This window comes from Limulus polyphemus, unplaced genomic scaffold (genome assembly GCF_000517525.1).
Source record: "Limulus polyphemus unplaced genomic scaffold, Limulus_polyphemus-2.1.2 Scaffold2841, whole genome shotgun sequence".
In the NCBI taxonomy this organism is placed as follows: Eukaryota; Metazoa; Arthropoda; class Merostomata; order Xiphosura; family Limulidae; genus Limulus; species Limulus polyphemus.
This window is the reverse complement of record NW_013668451.1, coordinates 1-20930: the sequence shown is the minus strand read 5'-3', so window position 1 is coordinate 20930 and position 20930 is coordinate 1. Positions and strand designations below refer to the sequence as shown.

Here is a 20930-nt window from a genome sequence, read left to right as displayed (position 1 = left end):
ATTCGATAAAGGTGGCTACTATTATTTTGTCTGTCAGTACAATGATTCGATAAAGGTGGCTACTATTATTTTGTCTGTCAGTACAATGATTAGATAACGGTGGCTACTATTATTTTGTCTGTCAGTACAATGATTCGATAAAGGTGGCTACTATTATTTTGTCTGTCAGTACAATGATTAGATAAAGGTGGCTACTATTATCTTGCCGGTCAGTACAATGATTCGAGAAAGGTGGCTACTATTATTTTGTCTGTCAGTACAATGATTCGATAATGGTGGCTACTACTATTTTGTCTGTCAGTACGATGATTCAATAATCCCATTCCAACAAAACATAAAGCCACCCATACTGAAGTTGCTGCATCCCTCATGGTATATTGGGTGTACACATCCTTATGCTGTTCCCAAACACATACACCTGATGGAAAATGGTGTTAATGCTGTATTTGAATTCACAGTTTGCATTCACTGCACCAGTACATGTAAAAGCATAAACTTCTTGAAATGATCAGCGACATACGTGTAACTCGGTGATGAAAGAATTAGAACAAAGGATCATCACAAAATCAAGTGGAGTTAAAAATGACCCAGAAACTGGAGTGCCTTCAAAGAGTTTACTATTTTTCTTCAGGAGTAAAAGACATAAAGAGTGTGGGGTAATAAATTTGAAAAAAATGTACACGTCACGTGAACAGTAAGTGCTCATGGAGGTGGAAATAAAGCTGACCGATCCTGATTGATGTGTTATTAGAGAACAGAAATGTTAAGGGCATGTGTTAATTCAAGGAAAAAACAGTATGGTGAAGGTTGAAAGAGTTACGTGCTTATAAACAATCATAATATTAACTATTGTTTAATATATTAAGATGCAGTAAGAAATAGGGGTGAAATTCTGCCCGCACTCACCGGTACTGAATACTGGAACTTATTTTTTAAGGTGCTACTAGTACCGGGACTTACTTGAGCTGTTTTGTAAATTTTTTTTTTCTTTTTCAAAAACAGGTCTACTTCACCAAGTTGAGTATCTCTATTTTTTTTATTTTTTTTGAGAACTATTTCACTCCTGGTAAAAACCATAAGATCCTGATAACGATACATTTGGTGGAATGGCCTTCTGCCTGGAAAAAGTATAATAATTACTATTCAACCTTTTAAGCTACACAATGGGCTATATGAGTGTCCACCATAGGGAATCAAACCCCGCATTTTAGCGTTGTAAGTCCGTAAACTTACAGCTGACTTACTGGGGAGACATGCACCTTGTGGACTAACGAATTCAGGCTAACAACTGAATGTTCTTTGTTACCAAGTGTCAAAATGCAGGAGATCTTTCTATGAATGATATAAATGTGTAAAGCTCAACTTATAAGTGTTTCTTCTGAAAAACGAGCACGAAAATCAGAAATGTCCATTTGGAATTAACAAATAAAAAAGTCCTAATTTAGTTACGAATTTCTTTTGTCCACAAGGATTTAAATAAGCCTATTTGGTTCACATTAAAACAGATATCTTGTTCATTAGAACTAACTCGTATCTCAATAACACTGACTTTCTCTTGCAAAACTGTTTTGAAAGTTTGTGGCACAAAATACATGATGGCTTAAGTGATAAATATGATATTTAAAAATTAACGAGATAACGCATATATATTTTTAAGAAAAAGTGAAACTCCTTATAGTTGAAAGTTACAATCAATCAACCGTGCAGAATAAAACTCAGCTGCACAGTAGAACTCAGGTCAACTTAATTCACTAACAACAACAACTTGTAGCATTTGGATGCATGACCTTGAGGTCACAACAGATCGTACTTTATTTACTTAAAAAAGAATTGCAGGCAGTAAAACAAGTAGTCAACATATAGATCATGAAAATATATACTTGGGATTTTAGGGTATTTGAGAATGTACTTAGGAATGTTACACAAATAAACTTTGTTCAAAGCAGCAAAGTTACATAGTATTCTAGTGGATATATATATATATATATATACATTAATCTCACTAAACAATATAAATGTTATGACTAGTGGTTAGGTATGTTTATGTTGGTTATGAATACTTGAATTCAGCTAAACATTACAGTAGTTAGCTTTAGTACATTTGGTAGAGTATTACAATCCTGTTGTTCTTTTTCCCCCATTAGTTTTATTTTTTAAACAATTTTTTAACCATTCATAACATCCATGGCAACCTTGAAAAATAAGGTCTCCAAATTATTCTTTATAAATTGGACAGTCTATTTTTGATGACATTTCCGTATAGACAGTTTTAAGTTGGGTGTAATCGTTCAGTGCAGCTAAGCCGTTCTCACGACCGAAACCTGACATCTTGTATCCGCCAAAAGGAACTTCGGGAGGAAACACATTGCAGTTATTAATCCACACAATACCGGCCTGCAGCTGGGCTGAAACACGGTGAGCACGCTGGAGATCTCTGAAAATGCAAGGTAATTCACTTATTGAACTTTTCCATTAATTTATAATAAGAAACTCAACATGCATAACAAAACTTAAAATAAATTACTACTCATTGTAACATTAGATTTAGCATATTTCACAAAGTCCACAAGATAGAAGATATAATTAGTGCATAAATTATTGAAAACGATCTTTACATCATCGGACTGTATACATTTTAAAATTAGTCTGAGTGTATGTGTATGTGTGTGTTTTGTCATAGCAAAGCCACATCTAGCTATCTGCTGTTTCCACCGAGGGGAATTGAACTCCTGATTTTAGCTCTGTAAATCCAAAGACTTATCGCTGTCTCACCAGATGGAAAAATTAGGCATATATATCTTACAGAAAAATGTGATATCCTAAAGAATACTTTATTTTAACTTCTTTATAATAGTTTTTCTGTGTGTCCAAAATATATAAATTCACATTCATGAAACAAAGAAATATCTCATATCTGATTTTTTTTGACAATCCACATAAACGATCAGCCAAGCAAACATTTATCTCATAATGTAAACTGGACTCAGTACCTGATAATATAATTTTAAATATTTCCTTTTACTGTAATGTTTGCACTAACAAAGACATTACTTTTAAATATAGAATTAACCACGAAAGCCTAGGTTTTTTGTCTTTTATCACAGTTCCTACTGACTAGCTGCTAACCAGTGCTGATCAGGTACTAAAATTAATGTTTTAATGAAGTAGTAAAGAAAGTCTGATATTTCTATTTTTATGAACAAGAAAATCTAGATTTCTGGTCAGAGGGAAATAATTTTGTATTTCAGACAGATGGAAAACATCGTAGCATTTGAATCAGTTAAGACATAAAGACAGTAGTAACTTTGCCAAATGGCAAATATACTCCAGAATTTTAATCAAATACTTAAAAAAAAAGAGTAGAACTTTAACCAATTGACAAAAAAATTTAAAGTTTTGAGAATTGTAGTGAGGCACTTTTGATTTTGATGTTAGTTGGAAATCAATCTGAAATTAGGAAAAGTACAGTTTCTGAGCAAAGTGAGATTACTTCTAAAATGTGCCATTAATATAAAATGAAAAACTATTTACTTTGTCATCACTCCAGCTGCTAGCCCGAATGGAGTGCTATTAGCTCGTGCTATCGCTTCTTCTTCAGTATCAAAGGCCAAAATGGTGACAACAGAGCCAAAGATTTCTTCTTTCACACAAGTCATGTCATCATGACAATCAGTCAGGACACATGGTGATAAATAATAACCACCTGCTAGTTTTGTGTCACTTGGATTGATTCGTTTCCCGCCACACAGTAAACGTGCTCCCTTTAGAAAACAAATGTATACTTCAATAAGGAAGCACATTATGTTAATATAATAATACATAGGCAAACAATAACTTATAAGCATAAGGAAAAGTTCTATTGATGTTGGAACATACAACATGTTTTGTCGTTCTTTGCCAACCTATTATAAAACAAATCTAAATATTTTTTTTCAAATACAGTTTAAAAAAAACTATCACATTAACAGTACCTGTTTTTTGGCCTCATCAATATAATGAAGCACTTTTTCTGCATGTTCCAGCGTGATGGTTGCTCCTACAGTCGTCTCATTGTCAAATGGGTCCCCAATGACCATTTTCTCACAAGCAGTAACAAGCTTTTCTTGAAAGTCTTTCAAAATAGGACGTTCCACAAACACTCTCGTGCAGTTGCTACAAACCTAAGGACAACAAAAGTAGACAGTTTCTTAGTCACCTAAAGGGTTCACGCAACTTTCCATACAATAAATAAAACTTTTACTGACTAATTAATTCCTAAACATACACTGTTTAAAATATAAATATTTTATTTCTGTGATTTTTTTAAAAATTGGAATGCTTCAACATAAACAAGTTTCAGTAAAAACAAACATAAAAAAACATTTTTCATCACATTACTGGTCACGAGTGCAACATGGAAGATTTAAAAAAAAAAGACTAATTTTGGACTAAGTGGGTTTGATTCACTTGGACATTTTCATCCTGATACATTTATATTTCAATAAACTACTAACACTCTTGTTTTAATTGAATTAATTGCAGAGAATAACCAGTAAAATGTCAACATCATCCAGACTTTGCAAGTTTTAACATGGCTAAAACTGAGGAAAAAAATTCAAATAGTTTATGCACAAAGGAATGAAAAATTAATGTTTTACATAACATGAATAAAACTTAACAGTATGTTTCTCAAAATAAAATATTAAAGCATTTCACTTTCTTGCAACTTGGAAGCTAAAGTTTAATAAGAGGATGGGATGATCTAGAAAAACTTCTAGGTGGAAGAATAGTATCAGATGAATAACTTCAACATCAAGCAGGTTCCATATATCTTTAGAAATAAGCAAACAGGATCATTGTCAGAGTCAGGAATAGAGCTGGTTGGAAATAAGAGATCTGCATGGAAATGTTACGGCCAAAAATGTGTGAATAAGGGCAAGCTTTTCAGCTTTACAAAAGATTAAAAGACTTGGAAAAACAAATGAGATAAAGTACAAATGTAACATGAATTGCCAAAACACAGGTTAATATACATGTACACAATAAATATGGATAAGGTTACCTGGCCTTGAGTTAGAAAATTTCCTAACATAGTTGCTTTGACTGCTTCTGTAAGATCAGTGTCAGCAAAAACCAACATGGGTGACTTTCCTCCAAGCTCTAATGTTACTCGTTTCATTCCATCGGCACAAGCTTTCATGATTTTCTGCCCTGTAGGGACACTTCCAGTAAAACTAATCTTGGCTACACCAGGATGCTGACAGAGTGCTTCACCAGTAGAACCAGCACCCTTGAACAGGTGTAACAAGTTTATTTACGAACAGAAATTATTCCAAAAAAAAACTTGATAATCATAACATCTACAAGCTTGTGAATATAGTGACAAAAAATCTTAAAAGAAACAAAATTACATTTATTTCAATCAACTTACACACAAAAAGTGGGGGATCAAGAATTGATCTGATTTTAATATATTTCATTTTATCAATTCACGATAGTGGATCTGTAAGCACATGTGAATAAGTTAAATAACAGGGACAAAGTTAGTGTAAAACAATGAAAGTTTTAAAAGAAAGAGGAATGATAATGCAACATATGTGTGAGAAACAAAAACAACAAACCTTTAACACTTAACTACATTTTTCACAAAACAAAGTTACAATTTTGTTCACAGCACAGACTTATGGGCTTGTACTAAAATGAGGCTTTGAACATTTGAAGTATCTAAAAATGGATGATTATTCAAGTGGTTATTAAAAAGAAAAATGTATTTAATTTAAAAACTTAAATATGTGTGTATTTAACAAAAGTATTTAATTTTTTTTGCAACGTTCAAACACTATCAGAGTTAGAGTAATGACAAAAATATGCACGACCCAATTTACCCCACATTCTATTTATAAAATCTCATTACATACTACGGACATTAAACATATTATGAACACAAAACTAAAACCATTAAGTGAATTTTATGTTCACTTGTAAAGTAAATATTAAGGATAGTGATAACTGTAACAGTGTAAATATTAAGGACAGTGATAACTGTAACAGTGTAAATATTAAGGATAGTGATTACTATAACAGTGTAAATATTAAGGATAGTGATAACTATAACAGTGTAAATATTAAGGATAGTGATAACTGTAACAGTGTAAGTATTAAGGATAGTGATAACTGTAACAATGTAAATAATAAGGATAGTGATAACTGTAACAATGTAAATAATAAGGATAGTGATAACTGTAACAATGTAAATAATAAGGATAGTGATAACTGTAACAGTGTAAATATTAAGGATAGTGATAACTGTAACAGTGTAAATATTAAGGATAGTGATAAATGTAACAGTGTAAATATTAAGGATAGTGATAACTGTAACAGTGTAAATATTAGGATAGTGATAACTGTAACAGTGTAAATATTAAGGATAGTGATAACTGTTACAGTGTAAGTATTAAGAATAGTGATAACTGTTACAGTGTAAATATTAAGGATAGTGATAACTGTAACAGTGTAAATATTAAGGACAGTGATAACTGTAACAGTATATCATTTCATACAACTTTTATGTTGTTTTAGACAGAATTATATCATTACTTCTAGTTTAACTTAACTGTGTAGCCAAATAACATAAGAGGCTGTAGGTCACAGCGATTTCCATATGCCACCAGCTGATAGGGCCGAGAGAAAACAGCTAAAAGTAGGTTTACTTTTACTCTGTGTTGACTGCGATAATGCTTTGGTTGATATGTCGTTTTTGGTGATGTCTGGTGTTGTGTGCATTTTTATGTTTGATGAAGGAGTCACGTAGGGAATAAGTTTGGGAAGCACTGCAGTTGGATGTAAAAATCCCCACAGACAAGATGGACAAGAAAACAGCTAAAAGTAGGTTTACTTTTACTCTGTGTTGACTGCGATAATGCTTTGGTTGATATGTCGTTTTTGGTGATGTCTGGTGTTGTGTGCATTTTTATGTTTGATGAAGGAGTCACGTAGGGAATAAGTTTGGGAAGCACTGCAGTTGGATGTAAAAATCCCTACAGACAAGATGGACAAATCCTTCCTAGGATTTAATAAACAAAACTAGAAACTTACCTGAATAACATTAACTACACCAGGTGGGACACCAACTTCTGTTAAAATCTCACCAAAGACAACAGAAGTGACTGGTGTAAACTGAGAAGGCTTGTAAACAAAAGTGTTTCCACAGGCCAGAGCAGGAGCGGCTTTCCAAGAAATAGTTTGAAACGGGTAGTTCCAAGCACCAATTCCACCAACCACTCCTAGAGGCTCTCTCCGAACAACAGCAAAATTCCCACCAGGAAGCTGATAGTGAAGACCTATTGTAACAGAGAGAAATAATTTATCACATTTACAGTTTGTATAAATAACTTGAACATTCAAAATTCATGTTGAAGTTGAGATCACTCAGTATTAGTTTTCCATTTTCAATCTTTAATGGTATCTTAATTAGTTTGCATAATTTAATTTTTATGTAGCAAGAAATGAGTGTTATAGTTCTGAATCAGAATGAGGATGTTCTTGTCTAAAACTAAAATTTCTCAAGTCCAGAACATTTCACTTGAAGACACATTTGATGCAAAAAACAAAAAAAAGATTTGAAAGCAAAGATTTCAAAATGAAATAACAATAGACTATTAAAAAGTGTATTCAGATTAAAATATTTTTTTTTACCATTTGAAACTAGCGTTGAGCAATTACCTTTTAACAGTTTGATTCAATATTTGTATAAAATCCTCAATTACAATTATCAACTATAGCGAGCCGTAGGGTGATAATCTGATTACATATGCTCAAGTTGATGCGATAAACCTTTTTTTTCTTTGACCCTGAACTATGACCTGGAAGATAAAATATATAATGTCAAAGCTGTCTTACAGAAAACTTTATCTCAACAGTGGACACTGAACAGGGGCAAATGGGTTTAACATTTATTTCGGGTGAGAATGAGGTATTCCCTGGCAAAAGAAACCATGAGACGACGAACCTGATGGGAGGTGACATGAAAAAGTTAAGAGATGTCACTAGATGAGTTGCGTAACACAATCAGACAAAAAAGCAATCCTGCAGGAAGAAAAAAAAACAATGTAAACTGTCACAGGGAGCAGTATGGGTGAGATAAGAATGAGCTACCTGTACAGGACAAAGAAGAAAGGGTTGGGATGGGAAAATCATCTGGTCATCCTCCCAGGCAGCCAAAGTCTTGTGGAAGAAAGAGCAGTTTGGGAATATAATCAAACTGTCCCTGGAGTGCAGGAGTGACGTCTCCCACAAAAAAGAAGAAAATACATCTTCTTAGGAAAAGATGGTACAGAAAACAGGTAGCCAAAAATGAACATATGGGAGCCTTAAAACTCAATAGAGGTTCTACTCAGGAGGAGGAACCAGATGTGGAAAAGGACTGATGAGAAAGACTTGGAAGAGGTACATAAGAACTGGAGAAAGAAAAGAAGAACAGTTGGGAAAGAGACGGAAGGTCACTGATGTGTATACAGAAAGAGACTAGACCAATCCCGATTCATGATATCCACAGACAGAGCTGCAGAGTCTTGGGCTTATGACCAGAAAAGTGGAAAACTGGTAGTTAAGGGAGTTGCAAAGGCATTGTTGAGAATACTCCCAGAGTGATAAAGTATAAAGACCTGTGGGAAGGGTCCAGTATTGTCTAGACAGACAATCCATCACCAAGTTAAAAGCTCCCAGACATGACAGGCCGACAACTAAAATGTTTAAAATTTTGTTTCTTTCCTTCTCAAAATAAAAAAAAGTAAGAAAGACTACACTGACCAATAATTAAAAGTTTAAAATAAAAAGCCCAAATAGTCTGTAATTCTTAGTGATAAAAACATACATGAAGGGAAGAACCAGAAGCAAGGACAGGTGGTGGAAACTGCAGATAAAAAATCATCATTAAGAGTATTTATTAGGAGAGATACTTGTAAACTTTATAAGATATCCCTAACACTGGACAACCAACTAAAGCTTTCACCACAATATTATGTTTCTGAGAGCTTTTATTAGAAACTAACTGTAGATCTTACAGAACATCCCTAACACTGGACAACCAACTAAAACTTTCACCACAATATTATGTTTCTGAGAGTTTTTATTAGAAACTAACTGTAGATCTTAAGAACATCCTTAATGCTGAACAACCAACTAAAACTTTCACCACAATATTATGTTTCTGAGAGTTTTTATTAGAAACTAACTGTAGATCTTACAGAACATCCCTAACACTGGACAACCAACTAAAGCTTTCACCACAATATTATGTTTCTGAGAGCTTTTATTAGAAACTAACTGTAGATCTTACAGAACATCCCTAACACTGGACAACCAACTAAAACTTTCACCACAATATTATGTTTCTGAGAGCTTTTTATTAGAAAGTAACTGTAGATCTTACAGAACATCCCTAACACTGGACAACCAACTAAAACTTTCACCATAACATTATGTTTCTGAGAGTTTTTATTAGAAACTAACTGTAGATCTTACAGAACATCCCTAACACTGGACAACCAACTAAAATTTTCACCACAATATTATGATCCTAAATTCCTACAGCCTTTATTAGAAGTTATATAGAAGATATTCCTAACACTGAAGAATCAATTTAAAGTTCCCAATACAATATATAATATAAAATAAAATTAGTACCCCAACTAAAGATGATTACAAAATTTGAAACTCTAAGAAATAACTTATGGATACCAAGCCTACTTTACTCTATAAGTTTCAGAGTTCAGATGATGTTTGTTCATTTGTTTGTTATGGATTTCGTGCAAAACTACACGAGGGCTATCTGCACTAGCCGTCCCTAATTTAGCAGTGTAAGACTAGAGGGAAGGCAGCTAGTCATCACCACCCCCTGCCAACTCTTGGGCTACTCTTTTACCAATGAATAGTGGGATTGACCGTCACATTATAATGCCCCCACAGCTGAAAGGGTGAGCATGTTTGGTGTGACGGGGATTCGAATCCGCGACCCGCAGATTGCGAGTCGAGCGCCCTAACCACCTGGCCATGCCGGACCAAGAGTTCAGATGCTGGATCAATCACTCTAATGAATTTCTGTTACGTTATGTGTTTTTCATCACACAGAAACAGAGAACTTTCGACCAGCATTTATTTAAAAGTTACGCTTTTATCTGTCATCATTGTAAAGGGTTGGTAAAATAATTTAATTAAAATATATAAAAAAAAAGTTGAAGCTTAAAAAAAAACAAGTTTGTGTTTCAATTTTTTCATAACCAACTGTGCACTTAGATTTTTGTTACTTAATAAATAACCCTGATAATTTTAGTCACTGAAATAACTGATAGAAGGAGGAATAGACAGCTGAAAAAAAATGTTCTTACCTCCAACTGTTGATGCCACTCCCCCATAATATTCTAAGTAATCGGCACATCCTGAAAGGTCAACACGAGCTTCCCACACAGGCTTTCCTGTGTCTAAAACTTCCAGCTTTGCAAGTTCTTCTAAACGTTCCTAATAAAACAGTATGATAAAAAAACAATATTTTCTAAACATCATGAATTAGTAAGAGACACATACTTCAAAGGTATCTTTCTACAATATCTGTTATAAACATATATGAATATTTTACACAACCCCAAGAAAACTGTTCATTAACTGGTAAACTAGTAACTCATACGTTCATTGCTATAAAGCATTTTATAGATCGGTGGAAACTATTTATACATCACTGTCACTATATTTGCTTAAATAAAGGAATATTCTTTGAAAAACAGTATTTTATAAACCAATTACATGTAAACAATAACTGATATATTAACTTTTTTTTATTAGTTTTAAAAGTTTTCACTACTAACTGAAGGATGGAATCCATATGACTCAACATGTCAGTATGTTATTGATGAGTTAACATGTCAGTATGCTATTGATGAGTCAACATGTCAGTATGCTATTGATGAGTCAACATGTCAGTATGCTATTGATGAGTCAACATATCAGTATGCTATTGACGAGTTAACACGTCAGTATGCTATTGACGAGTTAACACGTCAGTATGCTATTGACAAGTTAACACATCAGTATGCTATTGATGAGTTAACATGTCAGTATGCTATTGATGAGTTAACATGTCAGTATGCTATTGATGAGTCAACATGTCAGTATGCTATTGACTCTGAAGTTGTTTATGTCAGTATGCTATTGATGAGGATAATTTATACCTGAGAGACTAATTTATTAATTTATATACAAACATGAAATGTTTTTTCCTTACCCTAACTTTCTGAGCAGCGGAAATTAAGAAACGGCCCCTTTCTAGACCACCTAATGCTGACCACTGAGCAAAAGCTGCTCTGGCAGCTTGAACAGCTTTGTCAACATCCTGTTGTCCAGAGTTTGGGATAGTGCACAGAACTTCTCCTGCCGAACATGAAAATAAAGTGATTACCTTTCAAAACAAGACCACGAGTAGTAGTAGGAGAACCCATTTTTTAATTAAGAAAATTTTTAATCCTAAAGATTTTTATTTACTCTTAATATTATGTTGTTGTTTTTTCTGGTGTCACAACAAAGCTGTAAATTTCCATATGTCCTAGAAAAATAAAAAAAGCATTATATATATATAAATAACTCTAATACTAATAGTTACATTGTTAACAGGTGATGAAATCAGCACTATAAAACAATAATGACATCAAGTTGACAACTAAGACCGACAAAGGCAATTCTCTTGTAATGTTCATTTCATATATGTACATATATACACACATGTTCATACCTTCTTGCCTGAATATAATGTGCACCCAATTTTGAATGGTTAGACATTTGTTTTTTTACACATCAGTTGTGCAAAATGTATTGAACCATTTCTAAATACAGTAAATAATTATTGATGTATTAAACATTTTGGGAAATCTTTAACTGAAATTTTTTTATGTGTCAATTTTACAAAATTTATTGAAAAGTTTATACGTAGTAATACACTAATTTATTCATTCATCTTCACATAAATCTTTGTCATCTTTAGAATTGTTGCTACCATAAGATTTACCACCTTAAATCTTTGCTTCATCCTTCATGTTATCATCCTTCCCATCCATTGAATATGCAACATTTTTTAAACAAATTAATAATTTTTCTTTGGTAGCTTCTAGTAAAATACCTAACAAAATTGAATGTGTGCAAATATAATGTGCAGTCAGTTTTTCGGGAGGTATTTGGAGGAAAAAAAGTGTGCATTATATTTGGGCAAATACAGTATATATATATATAAAGTACCTTTAAAACAATATACCTAACTTTATTGGTGAGTATTTTACTTTAGTATGATCTGTCTGCTGTGCTACTAATATTTGAAGTTTTACTACCATAATGAGAGCTGGAACACTAACTTCAGAAGGTAAGGTTTTCTTACTAACCACCCCCAATGGTAGGCAGTGAAGGGTGATATAGATGTGGGACGTTGTGGACTTGAGTACCCACATCTTTTTCTCTTAATCTGTTATTTTTCTTATTTCACTCTCTTATTATTTTTGTTTTTACAAATGGAAGTCAAGACTGATAGGTGGTGGATCCCCACTGCTACGTGGGTCCTACTTCCACAGTCCCCTCCAAAAACCAGGAAACAACTTATAACCCTGTGCCCTGGCGACTTTGTATTGTTGTGCAGGATTTTGGTTAAGGCTTGTTTTGTTTTATAAATATGTTCTATTTCATTATTGTTTGTAATACGGTCTTTCCTTTCTGATGTAAAGCAGGAATGTGCAACGTATGGCCTGTGAGGTGGTTTTATCCAGCCTGCGAGTTGTAAATTTCTGATGAAAACGTTAACCTAATTGTTTAGATAATGTTTATGTTCACATTATATTAATATATACATATATATATAAAAGAAAAGTCTGTACATCTTAATTTTTGTGGAAAAAATATTTAAAACGTTATGACCAGAATGTTCGTATCATCAATGAAACAAAAAGTCCTTACTTTTCTACCAAATAATTAAGTTGCATATTGAACATCACCGTGACTGAGGTGTTACTAAAAGAGTCGAGAATTTCTTACTTACCACAGCACAGACAATAGCTTTAAAATATGTCATCATCATCTCGTCATACCAAACAATATTTCTAGGACATAATCTAGTGTAAGTTTTGTCCCGCAACCACTCTTTTACAAAGAAAACAAAATGAGGAAGTATAAATGAGGGAAAAATAATAAGTTTTTCTTTGATGACTAACAGTGGATTAATTAACATATATAATGAAAGTTACAAATATTAGAATTTCCTTTATTAAATAAAAATGACCATTTTCCAAAGTAATACATTTCTGTATTTGATTCAAAAAAACTTAGGTACAAATCTGTTAATGTGTCATTCTGATACAGTAGCATTTAATCGTTTGAAGGTTTTATTGATTTAGCTTAGGGCTCAGAAAGGTCACGGGAATTCTCAACAAACTATTTACTAAAACTACTGTATTGACAACTCACACACCATACCTGTTGCTGGTTTTGAAACTTTTATATCATGAGTACTATCAACTGAAGTAACACGTTCACCGTTAATGTAGTTGAAAGGGCCTTGTAGGGCTGTAGTTGTTAAACCTTGCTTCATTATCTTAATATGCTGTCTTGATAAGATTAAGAATGATGAGAAACCTAACCTAAACATCAGAATCTTCTGTACAAACCTGAAAAAAACAGAAAGACATACCAATGAATCCTGTAGAATGACGGTTTTTCTGAAACTAACCATAAATTATTAACAGCTGAACTTTAAAAAATGATGCATTTAGTTTATGATATTCTGAGGTATATTTTGCTATTTGTAGACAGTTTGTATACTAGTTATAATACATATGTGGTATGCAGGTATACCATGTATTCTGAGTCTATGAGGCTTTCACCTAATACATGGTCACGAAAGTTGTTAAGCTGATTTCATTTTAACTGCCTTTGTTCATTGTCATTCTATTGAGGTCACACCCTGTCCTGCCCATGGAGAATGCGACTATAATGCTACCAGTTGTACAAGATTGTTGACAGCCAGTGTTCTCCAATGATAGGTCAGATGATGTCTTGAAGTTACAGCCTTTCCTATATTTGAAGAGAATGACCATTCATGTTTGTAGTGCTAGTCATTAGGGGTAAATCTGACGTATCCAATTAAGTAAAAAAAACATTATATTTAAATCTTAAGGGAGAAACTGCAATAGAGTAAACATTCTTGTTCCTGACCTAAAGTGAGTTGTTTGAATGGAAAACATCTTGAGAGAAGAAAGCAAGTTGACAAATTCATGAATGCAGAGAAAGCCAACCATACAGCATCCCTAAATCAAGTACATACACTGTGTTTTTGTTTTTGATTTGAATAATGATTTCATTCATTTTGTAGCTACTCATTGTGCCCAGTCTGTGTACTTTTTTGCTTAAACTTGACGAGTTTATTTAACTTCACTATTATTTCTTAATTTATTCTGTCGATCTCCACATTATAAAGTGGACCTACCCAATACTCTTTCAGAAAAGCAGTTCAACCTGAAAATACCACACAAAAAAATGAAAAAATTTTGGAATATGTAAAAAAAATTTAGATACAAATTTGAAATATCTATAGTTTAAATCTAAACATAAAACTCACTGTTTATTTAAATCTTATCATTTCTGTTTAGGATAAGCCATTTCTCAAAATACTCCAAAGGTAAAAAATTTTAAATGCGTAGAATAGAATATTATTACCTTCTCACCTAAGTTTAAATCAAGCTCAACTGATAAAAATAGCACCAGTTAATAAACTTACAAACTGAGAAAAGTAATACAAGTGTTAAAAATCAAAAGGTTTGAAAATTGAAACAAAAGGAGTATAATCAAAAATACATTGTACTGAGTGAAACACAGATAAGGCAATGTTAAAAGTTAGTTGGCTTAGAACAAAAGAAGTGGAAATTATACTATTTTTTTTATCCTTTCCACAAGAATCTTTTTACATCATAACTTTTCTCACAAAATGGTCTTTAAACCTTCCACCTAACACTAGAGAAATTAGGAAACTCCCATCAAATCTTCATATGACTGCTTGCCTTCCCTCTAGTAATGGCTAGAACAAATATCATTCAAGTAGCTTTGTGCAAACTTCAATAAACCAAACCATCAAATGCATCTTAAAATCATTTATTATTTTTTATTAAACATCATTTAAGTGTTTTCTGGAGAAAAAATATAAAACATTAGATTATCATAATTTGTTTTACATAAAAATAAATAAAACAGATTCCCTTTGTCTACATTATTCACAAAGTGGGATGGAAGAACTTAGGGTCTGGTTGAAATAATTTCTGGGGTAAGATGTGTAGAAAAGATAGAATGGGATAATTTGCTTATTTCCAAAAAAAGATACCCCCCCCTTGGTGTAAGATGAGATATTTGAAGACCTCTTGGAAAGAAAAATTTACATGGCACAAAAAATTCCCTAGAAAAAAATTCATAAAATGTTTAAAATAAGGTGTATTTAAAAAAAAAAAACTTTGGATATCATTTAAAATTTGGAATCTGTAATTACTAAAAGCTTTAAGAGCATGAAAATATTTCAGATAAAATGTGTATAAGTTTTACATTGTAAAATAAGTTGTACTTCATTAGTTCTGAGCTTTGCCTCTGAGTTGCCATTTAGAAATAACGTTTCAAAAATTCAAATTTGCCACTGAAAAAACATGGACAACTGTTTGTGTATCACCTTCACTGAACCTTTTTTTTAGTACCCTATAACTAAAGTAATATAAACAAATCAAAATTAACAGGTCTTTCAGTCACATAGCATTTCATATGTAGCTTAATACATTTCCTAGTTTAACAATCTTTAAACCCCTGAAATAGAATATTTGAGATATACATAAAATGTAATCACCATAGTTCCCATAATAAATATACCAAAGTCTTAATTCATTTTGGGTCTAAAACAAAAAGGGTGAGGTAAGTTACGTAAATATAACTTGAAACATATCTTTTTTAAGAATACCTTTATCTCTGTTCAATATCATGAATTCAATCTTTCTTTTTGGTTAAATACTTTCAAATTAGATCTAGCTAACTTTTGACATTGAGGCTTGTGAAACGTACCTACGTATTTAAACAGCATCACAAATACTGTTAATATCATTACATGTATTAATATGTCTTTTACAGTTTTATTTGAATCAGCAAAGTAATAGTGTTCACTGAAACAGTCAAAATATTTTATCTACATTTTTAAGAATTAAATAATTGAAGTTATTAAGCTCTACTTAATCAGCAAATGAAAAATTAATTGCTAATCATCACCTGTTTCAATTCTTCCAAGCTACATCATTAATAATATACTAAGAGTTTATTTATACTTTACGAATACAAAGTGTATGATCACTGACATTGCCAACTAGTTTATTAAACTGCGCTGCTCTTAACTAAACACTGCCTTTGAAGTCAAACACAATAATATTAATAGCGCAGCAATTACTCTACTTTTTAAAATTATAATATAATTTATAATATACATTAAAAACAAAATCTCACCATTCAAAAAGACACACATGTATAATAACTTTCCCTGGCAGCAGATGGCACTGTATAAATACAAAAAAATGTTTTATAAACATATATTTTAATTTTACCAAATAAAAAAGTATTTCATATTATGACATGAGTAAATATAAAATTGCAAGAAACTAAAATAAAAATATTTTGTTATGTTATAACGTTTAAACTTTACATCTAGAAATTGTTAACAGTAAATATATAAAACAGATGTAAATTTTTTGACTGGCCCTCAGATAGCATAGTCTTATGTTCCATACGACTTTACACGTATCATATGTTAGAATCCGCGCCTTTGTATCGTGCTATATTAGCCTTGAACCAGTATGACAGTATCACGTGATTGGAGCAAAGTCCGGTCTGAATGCCGGCACAATATTATGTTGGAGTTATCGTGAAGGCGTGTGAACTATTACTTTGAAATTCATCTGGTCCTCCAGGTGTACCGTTTTTGAGATGCCTGTTTTAAAACATTAAAATAGCATTTGAGAACTTTGATGCGCCATACTCTAGGATTAAAACGGAATAATATGTTATCCATACATGTATTTTACGCATATTAATACCTATAAAATTCGTTTAAAAAATCAAATGTCAATAAAACAAAGTATAATTTAAAAATTAAAACAATAATTCTACCTAACACTTTTAAGCTTGTGAAATAGCGACTTATAGGTTAGTATAATTTTTAATCATATTAGTAGTACTTTATAAATTAAAACCATGTCTTACTCAGTTGACCAAGATACATTTTTTTCTTTAGTGTTTTCCATTACAAGAGTTGGATAAAGCCATAGTAGTTAGTACTTAGTAAAATAAAAAATATATACCAAAGATATTACTAAGCAAAACAATGAAACCGAGGGTACAGTGAAATGTATACAAAATACCCGCAAACTGAAAATGCAGTTAATTTCAAAAACAGAAATTTAATAATTACAATTGAACATTTTTCTTTTAGATATTGTATGTGTTTGAGAATAGATATATGGCTTCAAACTTCTTTTTACATACTTTATATTGCTAAGAAGAAAATAAAAAATACATTTGTAAGTGTTTAACAATATTATTCCCACAAGCTTGAATAATAAAGTATAGTGTGTGCTGCGTTTCCTTCAAATTTTATTGGACTGGGTGTAGCCCATCAGTAGGAGTGTCAGAATTATGAATCCGAAGATTCGTGGGTCGACACCCATTTCTGTAAAAACATGTGTAGCACTTTTGCGCCCTTGGTTGACTACAAGAGTAAAAGTCAAATCCTATTAGTTCCAATAAAACCAACCTAAATGTTTGTAATCAGTGTTGTTGATTGGATGCCTTCTCCCCAGTATATCAGTTCAAAATTAAGGGCGGCAATGTCCAGATCGCCCTTTGCGTAGTTTAAACGTAAATTATGAAATTAAAGAAAATCAAACTTTTATCCAAAGGCTTATGAATTGGAAAACTGTTCATTGAAAGTCGGAAGCGTTGCTGTTTGGGCCGATTGTTTTTTTTTTCTTGAATATTTTACAAATAATATATACTAATTACCTTTTCATATATCATTTCTGATTTTTCCCCCAACATTTACAAAATTTCACTCTTTTGTTTTTGTTAAACTCAAAAGTACACAAATAAGTTATCTTTGCTGACTTACCGCTGAGCCACTAGGGGGCACACCTTTTTGTAGTGGTACAAAATTCAAATGTTTGTTTACAATAAATTTACTTATTTCCCTTTCTTGTTTCGTGGTGTTCTTTTAGTTACGATTTTTAAATTATAGTTGTTTATTATAGAAGATTCAGTTACTGATTGGATGATGCACTATACACTATATTAACACGGTGTAACTCCTCTTGACATGATTAACTGCTGCTACTTTACAAATCATGTATCGTCTAGGTTCCCACTCCTATTGTATGTAGTTTGTCTTTATTACTGTTAAAAAAGAAAATAAAAAAACAAATCCCGATCAGTTGACAACGCCTGAAAGACTGTGGTTAAATCTTTGAAATAACCTATCTATATGATCTCAAATATATTCAATAGACTTAAGATCTAGGTACTTAGCAGACAATTCTAAGACTTATGTTGTTACTTTAAAACTAGGCATGGGACAAACGCGCTTAACGACAGAAAACATTATCTTGTTAGAACAACCGGGAACGTCGTTTCACAAAAGATTTAAGGTGATGAGGCCAAAGAAGACTAACCTCGCGTGGGTCATACAATTCAGCTGAGGACTCTACGATGTGGTGTAATTAAGATTACGTAGTCTCATGTTTAAATTTGAAACTGCAGTGGAAACCTTTAATTTATAACACGTAATAAAACTTCAAAAATACATTTAATTTTTTTGGAAATAAATTTGTTTAAAAGTTGTACGATTTTTACTGTAAATAATTTTGAACACTCCATTCTTAAAGGATGTAATGATAATTGCCAGCAAGACTGAGTTATTAGTACTTTAATAACGGTTTCGTTTTGTTGTATAATTTTTCTAAACTTCAATGCAGGTGTACTGCATAGCTCGTGACATTCTTGTTAACCAGATGTTTAAAGGCTGCAAACGTGTACAAATAAGTTTACTTAGGTAAAAGTGTTACACATAAGGCAGTGGCTATGTCATAGAAGCTTCTAAGTTGACCCTGTGTCCACTCCTGGGCGGGTCAAACCTATCTCAAGGTTTGTCCCATTTGGAATTTCGGGCAAAACTACTCAAGGGCTATCTGTCCTTAATTTAGAAGTGATAGGCTGGAGAGAAAGCAGCTAGTCAACACCATCCACTAAAAAATCTGTTTAACAATGAATAGTGGGATTAACTGTCACATTATAATGCGGGATTCAAACCCGCGAGCAGCAAATTGCAAATCGAGTGCCCTAGCGGCCAAACCATGCCAGCTCCCTTCTCCATCTCAAGCAGTGACACAAATACTTGTATAAATTGGTAAAAGTTGGGATTCTTTCCCTTGAATGTGTTATCTGGAATAGTCAATGATTGATGTAACATATATTATGGAATACTGCACTTTGAACTTTTGTCCGACTTGAAAATATAATTCCTACTTTTCTTGTCCTGTAGATGTTTAAATAGTCTTTCCAGCTCTAACAACCAGTTTGAGTAACGAAATTAGAATCTGATCAGTTTGGTAAATTCACGACACATACTTACGAAATTTGTTTCATTTATATATATTTTTTCTTTGCTGTCCATATTCAATTTATTCTTTGGATAACATTTCCACCGCCTATTGTATTGCAAAACCTTCGTCCACCTGTCGGATCAGTGAACTTGAATATCTCAGCAGTAATTTCAGGGTTCTCTGGGGCCATAGTGAGCAGGAAAAGATAACTCAATGTCCCTTGTTTAAGATTGAAACTGTGAAATTATAACGTTTAGGGTACTAGTTGAGATCCAGACATGTTATATCTACTCTCCCAGCGATTCCCCATTTTTAGATTTTCACTGCCTTCATTCTATTCCATTTTTACCTCAACTACGTTTAAGTTTCCGTTTTTTGCTCTAAACTCTTCCCCCATCACGTTATTTGCTAGGCCTAAATGCATATAGCAGTAGTAACCTTAGAATTAAAGTACTTACTCATATTGTAATTTGTAGAATTGTAAACAAAATGCTATTCCCAGTAATGTCTGCAAATCTAATTTAAACTAAACAGATCATGAGTAAACTGAAAGATTTATAAGCACAAATTAAGTAACCAAGAACAAACACAAATTTACAAAATATGAAGATGATTACCCCGACTAGTTTCGACGTAACTGAAGAATACACTCAAAGTTAAGGTTTAAAACAAATATTTACACTGTGAGTTGAAATAAAATATTTACAGGAACTTTAAATGTTCAAGTTAAGTTACGTTGTATTGCAAGTTCTAAACCAAAAAAAAAAAAAGTTAAAATCTAACAAAGTCTCATTACCAATCTCAAAGTATGTTAGAAATTCGAATAAAGAAAAATTTGCTAAACAAAAGGAGGTACGTCGAAACAAGTAGGCCTAATCATCTTAATATTTTGTAAATTTCCGTTTGTTCTTCGTTAATTTATGTTCATAAAGCTGTTAATCTTTACAACATTTGTAGATAGCACAAAGTATTACTTAACTTGATTAGATCACGTGTAGCTTTAGCGATTATTACTAACAATTATTTCAAGTTAAAGAAACTTCAGCATGTTGGAGTGAAAGGAATCATCTTTTTTTCTAGTGATAGGAAAAGCTACATTAAACGTTTCTTAGGCTTTTAACTTACCGTATTTTTCGGTGTATAAGACGCACTTTTTTACCCCAAAATTTGATGTCAAAATCTACTTGCGTCCCATACACCGAAGGTATGAATAATACTGTTGCGTCAGCGAGTCACGTGACCACTGTGGCGCCCTCTAGT

The 20930-nt window shown here is 32.5% G+C and overlaps 1 protein-coding gene across 4 annotated transcripts; it reads right to left on the bottom strand.

Annotated features, from left to right (window-relative positions):
* Window positions 1-1749: 1749 nt before the first annotated feature.
* On the bottom strand, window positions 1750-20813 carry LOC106468030 (4-trimethylaminobutyraldehyde dehydrogenase-like). 4 transcript variants are annotated; one of them, XM_013928429.2, is made up of 10 exons: window positions 20796-20813; window positions 16528-16577; window positions 13480-13670; window positions 11255-11400; window positions 10365-10494; window positions 7075-7319; window positions 5042-5269; window positions 3972-4160; window positions 3532-3761; window positions 1750-2434 (listed from the first exon to the last, which is right to left on the bottom strand). In XM_013928429.2, exons 3-10 carry the CDS (start codon window positions 13649-13651, stop codon window positions 2215-2217), a joined length of 1560 nt encoding a protein of 519 aa, XP_013783883.1. In that variant the 5' UTR covers window positions 13652-13670; window positions 16528-16577; window positions 20796-20813; the 3' UTR covers window positions 1750-2214. The 4 variants fall into 4 exon arrangements, with proteins under 4 accessions (XP_013783883.1, XP_022252042.1, XP_022252043.1 ...); XM_022396334.1 differs by lacking the exon at window positions 20796-20813 and adding an exon at window positions 16809-16833; XM_022396335.1 differs by lacking the exons at window positions 16528-16577; window positions 20796-20813 and adding an exon at window positions 16297-16400 and having other exon boundaries at window positions 1751-2434.
* Between the last annotated feature and the right edge of the window lie 117 nt (window positions 20814-20930).

Bases quoted from the DNA above. Each gene is read 5' to 3' on its own strand.
- LOC106468030 (XM_013928429.2), bottom strand. From the start codon at position 13,651: ATGTTTAGGTTAGGTTTCTCATCATTCTTAATCTTATCAAGACAGCAT. The intron at 10,495-11,254 runs GTAAGGAAAAAA...CTGTTTTATTAG, and splicing joins CCGCTGCTCAGAAAGTTAGG to GAACGTTTAGAAGAACTTGC. The intron at 2,435-3,531 runs GTAAATAGTTTT...TTGCATTTTCAG, and splicing joins GCAGCTGGAGTGATGACAAA to AGATCTCCAGCGTGCTCACC.